The sequence below is a fragment of the Amborella trichopoda genome, chromosome 8 (genome assembly GCF_054954075.1).
Source record: "Amborella trichopoda isolate Santa Cruz 75 chromosome 8, AtrichopodaSantaCruz75HAP2 v2.0, whole genome shotgun sequence".
Taxonomy (NCBI): Eukaryota; Viridiplantae; Streptophyta; class Magnoliopsida; order Amborellales; family Amborellaceae; genus Amborella; species Amborella trichopoda.
Window position 1 is genome coordinate 11,952,491 of NC_142343.1, and position 15,356 is coordinate 11,967,846.

Genomic DNA, 15,356 nt, shown 5'->3' on the forward strand with positions numbered 1-15,356 from the left:
CACTCCAATGCACACGTGCCACCAAGCTTTTTTATCTTAAAAGGCACTGTAGCCCCAACCACTCCAATGCACACACGTCACCAAGCAGCATGAAAAGGGAAACACACCCTCCTTACCATGCGTGAGGGTTTTATAGACGCTATTTCTTCTCTTATTCTTCGATGGGGCACAAATGCTCCCACTTTTTCCCTCACACTTTATTTATAGATAAATACCATTAGAGTTCCCTCCCACTTTTTCCCTCACTCTAATGTAAATGAACTATATAACTCTCTCTCTCTCTCGCTTTACTAACAACCTCTCTCTCTCTCTACCAACAACCTGTTTCTCTCTCTCTACCAACAACCTCTCTCTTTCTCTCTCTCTACGAAGTTTGTTTCATTAATAATTTTAGTAGAATTTTCCCTCTCTCACTCTACTATAATAAAATAAATAAATTGAGTTAGAGAGATTCATTTTATTGTCATGTTACATTTTAAACTTTATTTTAATTATAAAATGAATTTAATAGACAAAACACTCAACATGAGACAAGTTTTTAGTATTTACATAGTTTTGACACAATAATGAAAAACCATGATGCAATTGCCACTATTTCTTTTAAAAACCTACAGAACTAGATTTTTGAGAAATTATAGTGTTTTTTTGAAATTTTTTTGAGGATGAAACTAGCCAATCCGGCCAATTCTTCGATTTGGATGGCCGATCCCCTGATCTGACACGGTTTTTGGGCTTGCCAATCTGGGTCACTGATCCGTTTTTTTAGCCCTTGGTATTTTGTATTCGTAGCCATGTAACAGTAACCGTTCAATCTGTGCAAAACCTTTTCCAATGATCATTCTTTTTCAGTTAGGACAGCAGAGGAGATTTTAAACTGGGTTCTCATTCTCTGATTATCCACACTCTATCCATTCAAGCCAGCTGTCGAACCCCTTGCGAGGATCATTCTTATGCTCTTAACTTATAGAAATACATAGAAGACCAAATTCTCTTTACCATTCTTTAGTTTTGCATGGATGCTCCAGGGCTTCTTTCTCTTGTTTTTAAAAGTGAGTGTACATTCAACCATGAAGAAATTTCTTTGTAGAGTCTCACCATCAACTATTCTTGCATGAAGTGTGAAACCTAGTATATTGTACCAAGTGACATAACTCTCTTTTTTTCCCTTTGAAAATTCCATTTATGTAGAACCCAATTGCTTTGGGTGTATAACTTGATAAATGATGTTCTGCCATCATACCATCACATGTCAGTACCTTACTCTTGTCTTAATTTGCTTTGGGTAAATTAAGTATATCTGCTATGAACTGATCTGAGGTGACATTATCTTTTTTAATAAAAAGCTTGTGTTTTTATTTATAAAGTTAATATCTCCATTCTCTAATTGGTCCTTTTCAATCAGATAGTTAATCCTGTAAACTGTGCTCGAAGAGGCTGGATAAATGTTGAGCGGGACACTATAGCTTGTGAAGCTTGTGGTGCTCGCCTTCTTTTCTGTACTCCTTCATCCTGGACACCACAGCAAGGTACAGTTATCATGTTATACTGGTTATCATGGCCACACTAATGATATTAGTTATCAGTAGTACTGGGAATGTTTTACAATTAAAGTGGTTGTTTTTTGGTATCAGATGAGAAGGCTGCTGCAGTTTTTAGCTTGAAGCTGGATCATGGACATAAACCCCTATGCCCATGGAAAGACAATATATGTGAGGAGAGTTTGGCACACTTTCCTCGAGTGCCAGTTCCAACTTTAATAAAAAGTTACAGAAAACGTTTTGATGCACTTGCACATCTTTCTTCTCTGCCTATAGTTTCATCTTCTGCCATTGATTGTATGCGGGACCCCCAATTAGATATTTTTCTTTCACAATCTCCTCCACTTGAGAAATCAACATCTGAATATGGTAGCACTGCTCCTGGGGGAGTGGATTTTGTGGATCATTCTGAAGCTGCTTCTGCTGACTTATATTACAAGGTTCACATACTCACTGCTTTTTTTCATTTTTATTTGTTTATTACACTTATCCACTACTCAGAGCTGTATGTGTGGTTGTTCTTCAACATAATTTTGTATGGAGTTTTAACTGAGCACGTTAGGATACCTACCATTAGGTGACCACTTATCTCTTTTTGATTTGTATTATGACCTGTTTCCAATAATTGTTATGAACCATGTGCAGGCACAGAAGATTATCAGTTTATGCGGATGGGAGCCACGTGTGCTTCCTTATGTAATTGAATGTGAGGATCATCCATCTCTGCCTTCAAAATGTCCATCCCCTTCACAGCGTTCACAATGCCTTCTTCAGGTACAAACTCCTACCATTTTGTTAAACTCAAAGAGTGGAGATGATGAGGCTGCTGTATTAAAAGAAAGTAATACCTCCTTCAAGGAAAAAGAGTACGATCCAGCTTCTGTGGTGTTGGATTGCAAGCTCTGTGGAGCCAGCATAGCATTATGGACATTTTCTACAGTACCACGACCCTTGCAGTCCTTTAACTTGATTGAACAAGTTGAAGTTCATGGTATTGACTCTCGTTGTTCAACTATTGCTTGTTACATTTCAAATGCATCAGGGGTTGAGGGTGCGAGTAATGAGCACCGAATTGCTAATTGTGAAATCTTTCATGATGACAGTGCCAAGGAAATATCAACAAAACAAAACGATAGAAATCCAAGTTTAAACCTTAGTATAGCAGGTGGACCTCTACCCACAAAACAAAAATTTCATGTGACAGTTTCTCTGCCAATCATGGCTAGACATCTCTTAGCAGGTTCAAATAGTGAGAGACGAAACTGGGCATTGTTACCTTTGCCACAAGAGCAACAAGACTATATGCAATCTACTGCACATGATATTAATTCTGCACAGTGTCGAAACAAACATGATCAACATTATGTTCATGGACAACAAGGAGAAAGAGTTGCAACTGGAGGAATGTCTAAGCGGAGGAGAAGTGAGGAGGCCTCTCTACCTACAAACCATCTTGATCCTATATCCTTAGATGAGAAATTCAGTGAAGTAAATGACACCCCAATGGACAAAACATTTTCTTCTGAAGGAGAATCTTCCAAGAAGCAGCGACAGTCATCTGTGAATGCAATTGGTGCATGCCATACTGTGATAGAGAATTCAACAGAGAGTGTAGAAAACAGGCCTCAAGATTCATTTGAAAGTGGTGTGATCTTTGAAGGTTCCAGGGCTAATGACTTGGGCTTAGAAGTTGGTGAACGCAATTTTGCCAATGGATTGCCAACTTCCTCTACAAAGGGTGCTGAGATTGACAACGAATTACCGAAGCCATCGAGTAATGGCTGCCACCAGTCGGATGAAATTATTCCTGCGAACAATGAAAAACAGCATAAGAGTAGCATTGAAGATGGCCAGCCTGCTTTGTCCAAAATACCTACTTGTTTGGTGACATCTACACCTTTGATTGCCTTTAATGGTGTGTCTTGTGAAAATAAAGTTACTAGTGATTCTGTGGCAGCTCTTGGATCAGGTAGATTAATTCTAACCATCATTTCAAGCATTATGAAATCTTAAAATGCTCTTTCAAATATCAGAACAGATCTGAATTAAAGGAATGATAGACAATGCCTCTCATTCCCCTTGTCCGTTCTTGATTATGATTCTCTCTCTCTCTCTCTCTCTCTCTCTCTCTCTCTCTGTGCAAGAGCATATATCTCTAAGAATTCTGAAATTTGACTTGGCCTTCGGTATAGAAATCAACTAGTTGAGAAAGAGTCTCGATAACCAGGGTTTGAACTTTGAACTTTGAACTTTGAACCATATTACATTATGGAACCCATAGATGAAGGAGAGTAGCTAAAGTTGTGCCACGTCCTCGGTTAAAATCCTTTGTATTTCACTCACAAGAAGCTCTAGAAGCTTTTAAAATTAATCTTCGTCTCTAATGCTCTCATTGACCATTTCTACCATTACAAAGACCTTTGCTGTTGACTCCTCTTTTTCCTTTGGACCCTTATTTTTCCTCTGAATCCCGAGACTATTTGACCTGTTGCATGTCCAATTGCATTTAAGTGACAAGACCCAAATGAAGGACAAGGACATAACATTTCTATCAAATACTAGAGCTTCTTTCATGCCTTAGGACTGAAATTGGAATCCTCATTTTGGGTTTTCAGTTTAAGAAACCCTTAAAAACATCATTCTTTGTATTTGATGATACTTTGGTTTTTCAATTCAGAAGAAAAACAGGAATCATAACGTTCAACTTTGTTCCCGAACTAGAGTATTCTACTTGGGGAGATTCTAAGATGGACCTTTATCCCATATACTTCATCATTCAAACCTGGACAAATTTGGATCACTCTCCCTTCATATTGGGATGATGATCCCTTTATCTCACAGTGTTCGAATCTCGATCTCTATTCCATGGATCGTCGTGCATCTCTCAATCCTGTGGTCCCCATGCTGATCTGGGATCTGACCTCAGTCCTGATCCTAATAACCAACTGTAGTCAGCATATGCCTGCTTCCGTTGAGAATCCTCACCAACAAATCTCACTTAACACTTTAAGATCATTCTATCCTGGTTTTGTAAAACCTCTTGTACTCCAGAGTCCTTGGATTCCCTTTTTGAAGCTCCTGAGTTTGATCTAAATGCTCTAGATGGTGGTGCTGTCCTCTCTATAAGAGTTTGGGGTTTCAACAACTAGTTAAAGCATCAAACTTTGAAAACTTGCTGCTTTGACACCAATAAGTTTTGGTATTCACTTTGAATAACCTCAATCGATGTTTCAAAAACACTAGGTAGCCCCTAGGTGGCTGGCCTGGCACCCAGTACCCATCCTCTTGGTGGCCAGAACCTTAGGCTCCCTGAGGTGAGAAAAATTGCATATAGGTGCTGTTCAAAGTACATATATGTATATTTTTTGCATTTGTATGTATTCTAAATAACTCTTTCCATGCAAATACATACGCATGAACGTCAAAGTACATTCAAACTTCAAATCATTGGAAATTTAGTGAAAAAAGTAAATAACATAAACAAGTCCATGGTGTTATAGCCTCCAACTCTCCAATCTAAGTATAGCATACTCTAAAGTGACACACGATCATGATACACAAATAAAAATCAGAGTCTAGACAAGATGAAATACAAAATAAACGCATAAAACCAATAGTCCAAATTTCCAATACAAGAGGATGCAATATTCAAGTCCCTCTTCTCTCGAGGGAGGGAGGGAGGAAATAGTGCCTTGATTGGTGAACTTCTTAAGAACATGTGATTGGGAGGGAGCGATGGAGCAAATAATGCCTTGATTGGTGAACTTCTTAAGAACAGGTGATTGGTGAACTTCTTAAGAACAGGTGGTCTACTTGGTGTTGTATGCGTTCTGAAGTCCCCTACTTGGTGTTGTGTGAGTTCTGAGGATAAGGATGTGCTTCTCCACCTTCATTGCGTACTTTCTCATGTTTTTATCATGTGTATTTTGGGGTTCTTGGTGTTACACGGAGGAGCCTAAGGAACTGACTGCATTTCATGGGTGTTTTGTAGAGTTTGGGCATTTCTTTGTGCGTCTAGAAAATGACTGGAAATGTTTAAAATAACCAAATTATCTCTAGGAAACCAGACATGATTTCTTCCAACTTCCAATTTTTGACACCAGGTTGGATTTGCTATAAGTCGTTAACATCAACTACAACATCAAGTACCTTTCTGACAGATCAAGCTACTGAGGGCATGAATTCTTTATTTCCTTTTGATTAGTCTTTAAATTACTGGCTGATATGAAGCCTGTTGTACCTTTAATTTCTTGCTTGTTTGCATCAGTTTTTGATATAGTGTTGTGTACCTTGTTGCATCTGATTTGACAGTTTTTGTTACTGTTTTCAAGATAATTTTTTAACTTATGCTCTTTAATCTGGAGTTCTATGTATTTCTGATTGTTTTCTACTTCATCACATTCACAGTCTTTTACTACTGTAAAGCTCAATGGAGACCTCATTTCTGAATTTCAAATGAAAACCATGAATTGGTTCTGTGAAATGAAAATAGATTAGTACTTACTGCTCAAATCATGAATCTGACTTGCTTGTTTATGATTATATTTGGATTCAATAGAATGCTATTGTATATATGTTCGTTCAGTAATTGATATCGAGTAGTTGGCGTTTTGTCTAACTTGCATTGCCATTTAGGGACCAACAAGGAATTCGATCCCATCAAGCATCATAGGTATTACTGTCCCTGGATCACTTCATCAGGAAACTCAGACACAGGTCTAGCAGGGTGGCAACAAACTCTTTCAGCTTTGCTCAAATCGGAAGAAGCCGCTACTCATGATTCACCAATGAGCCCGGCCTCAACTTCTTTGAGATATGAGGTAGGCTGGCTGTAGTGATTAAATATTTTCACTACTTGAAGTTCTTTTGATAGTATTTAGAGTTTTTTAAAGTTGATATTATCCTTTGTTTTTGGGTTTTTCCCCTTCTTCTTTATGCTTGGTTTTCGGAAAACTCTTTTTTGGTTATATATGAGTGTGAGTTCATGAGAGGAAATACATTAGTGAATGTAATAAAATATTCTATAGAAAATTATAAATTTATAGAAAGCTTCATAAAAATATTGTGAAAAGCATATTTTATTTTGTTTCCAATTTAATTTTCAGTTCTGTTAATTGTCTTTTCTTGAGATTTGCTCCAGAAATTCCCTACAGGTTATTTTGGAAACTTTTCGAAAATGATCTCAAGAAATTTAAGCTGGATGGAAATTTATTAGTTGGCACTGAACCAAAAATCTGTCTGTATTGAATAAAGCCTCTGGGTTCATGATCACTGATTGCAGGTTGATCCCGTTGCTTCAATTCGAAAGCTGTTTCAGTCTCCTTCTTCAAAGAGAATGAAGAGTGCATGAACTGGATTTAAGGTTTCAGAATGGTGATCTTGAGTGGTATTAATTTGGAGAGATGCAGCAGAAAGCCTGTCAAAACTATGTAATTGTCTGTAAATTTTGGGGTGTTTGGTTTTGATCATTTGAAGGATGGGTTGTTTGAACTTCTGCGCTGGAACATAATTAGATAGTGGCCCAGGAGAGATGAGTTTAGACTGAGGTTTGGATATGGTTGTCCTTCCTCTGATTTAAGAAAGTTGTGATATCAGGTTCTGTGGGTCCTATGGTATGTGATAATTTTGCCTCATAAAATAATTTCCTCATAGAACTTTTTCACATAAAGATAAGAAGAATGCTTAAAGATCTGTATAAAAACATTTTGGGTTGAAGTTGGGCTGTCGGTTATCTTCTTACCATAATCTGAGAGGCATTTCATCAGGTCTTATGAGTCTATATAATTTGTGATCCTGTTGCCTCAGTGAAATTTTCTCTATGGTTTATATTATTTTGCCTCAGTAATAGTTTTTGTGAATTACGTGAAGAGGATTGCTTCTCCCTCTCTCTCCGCCCAACTGGCTTACAACTTTATTACATTATAAAAAATTTTCAATTCAATACATCAGATTCAATCAATCTCTCTATCTCTCTCTCTCTCTCTCTATCTCCCCAAATGGTTAACAACTTTATTACATTATCAAAATTTTGCAATTCAATACATCCGAGTCTACCAATCTGTCTCTCTGTCTCAACCATACAAGCGTAGGAATCATGCGCGTTCCACACTTTAGGAATGTGCCTTACATTTGGAAAGGGAGTGCATTGGTGCAAGGAAAAAATGTATAAATCGTTCATTTCCTTTTAGTACAACGTCACAATTGTTTTTATTTGTTAGATTTTAAAGTGGGTAGTTGGAAGTGCGTGATTTGTTAAGGATGAGATTGTTTTTTACAGTATTGTATAGGGTATTTCTTTATTCTTTACCCTCAAGGGTATTTTTGTTCACTATACATATATATACTAATATGTAAAACTAATTATTGCGGGGAATGAATGATTCATGGTTCTCTTCACTTTTTCTTTCTAGAATTTTATAAGTTTTACATGGTATTAGAGCTTCACCATCACCATCTCTAAGTATATCCTTTCTCTTCTTTATTTGAAGATGAAGGCCTCTGTATTAAAGATGAAGGTCTCTATTTTCTTTATTCCTCCCTGAAAGTGCATTCTTCCTCTCTGTTTTTGTTTTGTGTACGAAGGTCTCTCTGTAAAGGCATTTTTTTTCTTTTTTTTATTCATCTTTGTTCAATCTATTGAGATTATCATCTCTCTTTCTTTCTCAAAAGTTTGTCCTCTCTATTGTTTGATTTTCTCTCTACAAATGTAAGTGCATCATTCATCTTCTCTCTTTTTTTTATTTTTCTGTTCAATCTATTGCGATTATCATCTCTCTTTTAGTTCCTCTTCTCTCTTTTTTTTATTCCTCATCTGTTCAATCTATTGATATTATCATCTCTCTCTCCTTCCCAAAAGTGTGTCCTCTTTATTGTTTGATTCTCTCTCTACAACCTAAGTTCTTTTTGCCATAGCCCTGTTCAATCTATTGAGATTATCATTTTTCTCTTCTTCCCAAAAGTTTGTTCTTTCTAATGCTTTATTCTTGCAAAAGTTTTTCTTCTCTAGGGCATGAATCCTGCAAAAGGTCTCGTTGGTGTTTGTCAAAACGAAAGTGCTTGTTGGTGTTTTGAGAAAGGGTCGGTGTTTGTACCCTTGTAAAAAAAAAAAATCGTAAAAATAAAAACAAAAATTGGTAACTAATATACCGAAGTAACCTATGTTCTTGTGGCGTATTTTTTTAACTTCGAAATTCTATCTACCGAAGTAGGTCTTATTTTGTTTCTTAGCTTCAAAAACCGTAGTACTGAAGTACTCCCTAATATCTCTCATAATTTGTTCTATTGGTGAAGACTTTGTTCTAAAAATCTGAAGTGAAGTAAGTGACGACCTTATTTCCAAAATCTCAAGTGAAGTAACTTTCTTTATTATGGCCTCGCTAAGCTTCTCAAGCTTTATCTCTATTAAACTTAGTAGAGACAACTATCTCAAATGGATGGCCCAAGTTTTCACTTGTATTGAAGATTTGAATCTTGAAAGTCATCTTGATGGATCTAGTTGAACCGAAAGAAAATCAATGCACCAAACCATAACTGTCAAAGGATTCCAAATTTCTAGAATGACAAATTAAGGATAAAATACTATTGAGTTGATTACTTTTTACTCTCTCTGATGATTTTCTCATTGAAGTGATGCACCTGACAACATCTCAAGAAGTGTGGGAGACGCTTTACAAAACATATCAAAGGGAAACATTTGCTAATGTTCTCAAACTTAAAACAAAATCGATCAATTTACAAAAAGGGTCTTAATCAATGACTGAATATCTGAACAAGTTCAAAACTATATGTGACCACCTTGCAGCAATTGGTAGTCCAGTAAGTGATCAAGATATGGTTCTCTATACCCTCAAAGGTATTGGTCCAGAGTTTAAGTCCTTTGAGACCTCCTTGATGACCAAACCACCATTTCCGTCCTTCTCAGAGCTTCGATCTTCTCTTCTTACATATGAAGCTCGGTTTGTATATTCATCGGTTGTTTAAAGTAATCCTCAAGCCTTGATGAACACATCATCAGGGCAAAAAGGTGGATATGTTCGAGGACGTGGTTGTTATGGAGGTAGAGGAGGTAGATGTCGCAACCCAAATCAGCAAGTCATCCTTAAAGCCAACCCACCTTTCCATAAACCTCCTCAGTCAAGAATAGGCATGATACGTCGCGTAACTTGTTAGTATTGTGAGCGACATGGACATATTGCTAAAAACTGATGGGGCATAAAAAATGTCACATTGTCACACAATGCGTTAGCCCATGATTTCAACAATCTATCAACTACTACACCAACTGATTGTTCTTGAGTTATGGATTCCAGTGCAACTGCTCATATGTTGGATGACAACTCTCAACTTAGAGGTATGATTCCTTACCATGGTTCTTATATGGTATTCACTGGAGATGGTGCTGCTCTACCTATAACCCATATTGGAACTGTGAGTATTTCTACTACCTTTGGTTCCTTAAATATTCATAATATTTTACTTGTTCTCACACTAAATAAACAATTCATACATGTATCTCAATTTGCTAAAGATTTTAAGTGTTATTTTGAGTTTACCCCTCATGGTTGTGTTGTGAAGGATCTACAAAGTGGTAAGGTGATTGCTGAGGGGGTGCTGAGAGAAGATTTCTATGTGCTTCAAAATGATCAACTCTATGGTCTTGTTACAATTATTTCCAAAGCTAGAGGATGAGCCATTTTGTGGCATGAGCACCTAGGTCATCCTAGTTTCACTATTGTCAGTTGTCTTGGAAGAGAGTTGACTCTACCTAATTTTGTTGATGATTTATCTCCTGGTTCATTGTGTTCTTCTTGTCAATTAGGAAAACACTCTAAGTCTACACTTGAGTCTTTTAATAGAAAGTCTAATGCTCCTCTTGATTTAATTCACAGTGATGTTTAGGGTCTAGCCCCAGTTACTTCTTTATCAAGTTCTAAATTTTATGTTATTTTTGTGGATGATTATACTAGATTTACTTGGATATATTTTTTGAAGCAAAAATCTGATGTGTTTAATTGTTTTGTTAAATTTCACACTTATGTTGAGCATCAATTTGCTTGCAAACTCAATGCTTTTAGATTTGATGGTGGAGGTGAATTTACCTCTTATGTTTTTAAAGAATATTTGAGTCAGTAGGGACTTCATCATCAATATTATTGTCCGTACACTCCAACACAAAATAGTGTTGCTGAGCGCAAGCACTGTCACATTGTTGAGAGTAGCCTTTCCATGATGTATGCAAGTGGTCTACCTCAATTCCTTTGGCCAAAAGCCTTTTCCACTGTTGTATTTGTCATTAACAGATTACCAAGCTCTACATTGTCATTCATATCTCTCTTCTAAAAGCTCTTTTGTAGTAAACCAGATTACTTTTTTCTCCTAGTATTTGGATGTGTATGCTTCCCACACATTTATTTCTCTACAAGAAATAAATTTTCTCCTAGGGCTTATGAGTGTGGGTTTATTGGATATTGCTTCGAACATAAATATTACCGATGTTATGACAAAGTGTCGAGATGCTTTTTCAATGCAAGACATATAACATTTGATGAAACTAGGTTCTACTTTAAGAACTAGTATTCCCAAACTAACATAAATAGCATGTCAAATAATGTGTCTGCACCTATTTCAATGCCTTCTCAATTTCAAGAAAAAGTACACTCACAAGGTCCTATCTCCTCTGAAGTTACAGATGAACCATCTCAGCAACATCACCCTCATCAGTCATTGCCTCACTCCAACAGATCTGATCAACAACCTATTTCCTCGACAGATGTTTCACCACTTTCTTTTTCTTCTCCTACTTCAAACTTAGAGGCATCTTCCATAGTGCAATATGATTTATCTAAAGGACCCTTAACAGTTTCACCTATACCACAACGTTGTTCATCTCATTCCAAACAACCTCCTAGACATTTGTCACTACTAGATTTACTCTGCAATCGTTTCTTTTCCTGACTATCTCCAAGGCCTTAAAAAAATAGTACCCCATTGAAAGTTATACCTTGGAAGAGAGATTGTCTTCTAATCATCAAGCATTTGCAACACAAATATTTCAATTTCAAGAACCAACCACCTATGAAGAAGTTGTTTCTGACACATGATGTTTGGCCTTAATGAAAGAAGAGATTCATGCACTTAAAAGGAATCACACTTGGGAATTACTGCCATTGCCTTCAGGCAAAAATGTAGTGGGCTCAAAATGGGTGTACAAAGTTAAGGTTAAAGTCAGACATTGTTCTCACCCAACATAAGTATATTCTTGACTTACTCTCTAAAACAAGGATGTTGGGATGCAATCCTATTTCTACCGTTGCTGAAGTAAATAGGAAATTAAGGATTGAATAAGGGGAATTGTTACCAAATCCTTTCTTGTACAGAAGTGTAATTAGTGGTCTTCAATATCTTACATTTACAAGTTTTGACATTGCTTATGCAGTGAATACAATATGTCAGTTCATGCAAGCTCATCGACAACCTCATTGGGAAGCCACAAAAAGGATTTTGAGGCATTTAAAGGGTTCTATACATGATTGCTTATTTTATACTTCGTCCAGTTCACCTGACCTCAAAGCATACTTTGATGTTGATTGGGCTGGGTGCCCTAATGATCGTAGGTCCATTACTAAATTTTGTATCTTCTTAGGTAAGAGTTTGATTTCCTGGAGTAGCAAAAAGAAAGCCTCAGTATCTAAATCCAATACAGAATCAAAATATAGAGCAATGAGTATTGTCGCGACAGAAATTACTTGGCCACGTATGCTCCTTAAGGAAATTGGTGTTTCCACAATTAAACTAACCATTCTAACTTGTGATAAGCAAAGTGTCATACGCCTAGCCACCAATCCCATCTTCTATGCTCGCACCAAACACATAGAAGTTGATTATCACTTCATTAGAGAAAATGTTGCATCAGGTGCTATTTCAAGGACCTTTGTTTATTCATCCCATCAATTAGCAGACATGTTCACTAAAGCACTAACTAGATCAAGACCCCATGAGTCCACAGACAAGCTCTTGATGCACAAGACACATGCTTGGCTTGAAGGGGGTGTTAAGGATGAGATTGTTTTTTATAACATTGTATAAGGTATTTATTCATTCTTTACCCTTAAGGGTATTTTTATCCATTGTACATATATATACTAATATGTAAAAACTAATTGTTGTAGGGAAGTAAATGATTTGTGGTCTTCTCTTCACTTTCTCTCTCTAGGGTTTCATAAGATTTACATGATTGACTTAACTCAAAGTACAAAAACATCTTTATTGAACTTCGTGGCTTATAACAAGTAATCCAATTGGCATTTAATGGCTGAGTGTGACGTCCTTATAATAATATTAAATGGTTTTATAATATACAATTCCTTTATATATATGTCAGTATTAACAATCTCTAGGTGAGCAGTTAACCAAAGAGCTTAAAGTGAGGGTAAATGTCCATCAAACATGGCCATGGGTGTTAATGAATCTGGTTGAGTTTGGGTTGACCTAGATCTGAGCCTGACTTTGTTTGGGTCCAAGTAAGATCTTGGCCAATCCATTGGCTCAGTTCAGGCCCAGGTTGGCGTTTGTGTGTACTGGTGTTGGGAATATATTTGATCCTGACCCAACCTGAGGAGGTTTAGAATGTAGCCAAATCCAAACCTTGTTGTGTCCAGTTCAAACAGACCTAGACCTGAGCCACTACATTCAGTATCTAGGTTTAGACCTAGACCCTGGTTAAGTCGGCTAGTCAACTTGACTCTGTTGCTGCTTCTTAACGAAAGCAAGGTCACTGGCAAGGTGTCAGTCCATTTTTTAGCTCTTTTATTATGCTAAAGGGCAAAAAAAACAAACATATGCACCTATCAAATGTGATCCGCATCCATCCTAGGTCATGAAACATCTCCTTAGTCAATCTAAATGCACTTCTACATTATATTCACGATTTGTTGCTCTTGAAATAGTGCAAATATGATGATACGCGAAGTATTAAAATAGTTTATTTTTAAAAAGAAAAAGTTTATGTAAGATGTCAATCTTATACTATAGAGTATACCTCAAAAACTCACCGGGCAATGTTGTTCCGATGCCAAAAGCCCTCCAATTGATCATCTAGGCTCCATGATGTATGGATGTGAAATGGTACACCTCGTAATGTATTATCTAGACTGTCTGTTTTCTAGATTTTTAACTATTTATATATATGCTCGATCTACACTAATTTTAAATCTTTAAATTTCATAATTTGGGTAAAAATATTTTTTCAGGCTATCATAAAAATTTCTAGCACTAGAACAATCTCTTTTAGCACCTCCAATTGATCATGTAGACTTCATGATGTGTGGATGTAAAATAGTGCATCTTGTAATGCATTATTTGGACCATCCATTTTCTATATTTTTAACTATTTATAGATTTGCTTTAAATTCCTTAATTTGAGTAAAAGTAAAATTTTAGACTATCACAAAAATTTCTAACATTAGAATAGCCAAATTTTAACACCATTTGAAAGGGCACCTTAGTTTGATTGTTTAAGGCGTCAACCTTATACAAACTACACCCTTTTAAAATGTTTTCCCGTCCAAATGGAGTGTTTATGTATGTACGGCCCTACTTAATGCTGTTTTAAGGGAACCCATGTGTGCTTAAGGACAATTTTCTACGTAATTATGATATGTTTTTATTTTATAAGTATAAGTTCTAATGACCACAATAATTTTGATAATATTCAGTAAAATTAATCTATTATGATATATTAATATTCCAAATGCTTATCATGCCAAATATTTTTCGTGTGAGAAAATGTAAGTAATCTGAAAGCAAATGGAAAACAAGCAAAATGTTATAAGGCAAATAGAAAGAAAGCAAGAGATTGATAATCATGATAAGCTCTATCTAGTAAAATAGGGAGTGATCTTTTATATTTCAAATTTGTTATAGATCATATATTCTTGTTAACTCTATCATTTGAAAATATTAATATGAATTTATTTATCTTGAATTATATGTAATTTGAATTAGAACTTACTAATGCTAATAACAATTTATTCAAAAATAAAAATGGAAAATATATAAAGAGAGTATTTACCTTTTGTACAAGAAAGTCACAATCATTCTTATCCCTTAAATTTCAAAATAGGTGGTTATAAAAGTTGATGGGATAGTGTGAGCCCAACAACAAAATAGTTGTGGAAGTGTTCGAGTAAAATAATCTTTTTAAATGAACCATTTTGTTGATAAATTGGTATTTGACCACCTCGGCGATTTTTCATCCTCTTTAAATACTGCAATTTTATTTGATAGCACACCAGAAAGACATCCACCACTGGCTCATGATGGTGGATGTATAATAGCCGCACTAGAGGGAGAAAATTTCATAAAGATCCCTACGAAACCATTCAATTTCTCAATAACTCCTCTCCATTTATTTTTAGAAGTATATACCCATGCGATCATCACTTCTCTTTCCTTTGTTATTTTTACCGTTAATTTTACCTCAATAATCACCTCCAAAAAAAAAAAAAAAGAAGAAAGAAAGAAGAAGAAGAAGAAGAAGAAGAAGAAGAAGAGGGGATAAGATGATACATGCTTATAAAAAGGACACCGTTTCTCTGCGGCCAGCCTGCATCTCGTAGAAATGTAAGCTTGGCAATAAATATATTTTTAAAATATATTTTGATCTTAATTTTTTAGAGAAATATAATCTTTAACATGGAGATCATGAATATGAAACAAAAAAAATTTGAAAACTAAAAATAATAACTATATGAAGAAAATATTTAGACCGTTAGTTACACTTGTTTTTAGATAGACCATCTATTTGCATCCATCTTTAAG

The 15,356-nt window shown here is 35.9% G+C and overlaps 1 protein-coding gene across 9 annotated transcripts in view; it reads left to right on the forward strand.

Annotated features, from left to right (window-relative positions):
- LOC18435993 (C3HC zinc finger-like protein) overlaps window positions 1-7,302 on the forward strand; it is a 44,643-nt gene extending 37,341 nt beyond the window's left edge. For 2 of the 9 annotated variants that reach the window (XM_006846025.4, XM_088873558.1), the window contains 5 exons: window positions 1,403-1,526; window positions 1,632-1,978; window positions 2,184-3,507; window positions 6,174-6,358; window positions 6,820-7,302. In XM_006846025.4, coding sequence (XP_006846088.2) covers window positions 1,403-1,526; window positions 1,632-1,978; window positions 2,184-3,507; window positions 6,174-6,358; window positions 6,820-6,888 — 2,049 coding nt within the window. In that variant the 3' untranslated portion in view covers window positions 6,889-7,302. The remainder of the gene's footprint in view (window positions 1-1,402; window positions 1,527-1,631; window positions 1,979-2,183; window positions 3,508-6,173; window positions 6,359-6,819) is intronic. The other 7 variants (XM_088873556.1, XM_088873557.1, XR_016060547.1 and 4 more) reach the window with 6 other exon arrangements.
- The last annotated feature ends 8,054 nt before the right edge of the window (window positions 7,303-15,356 follow it).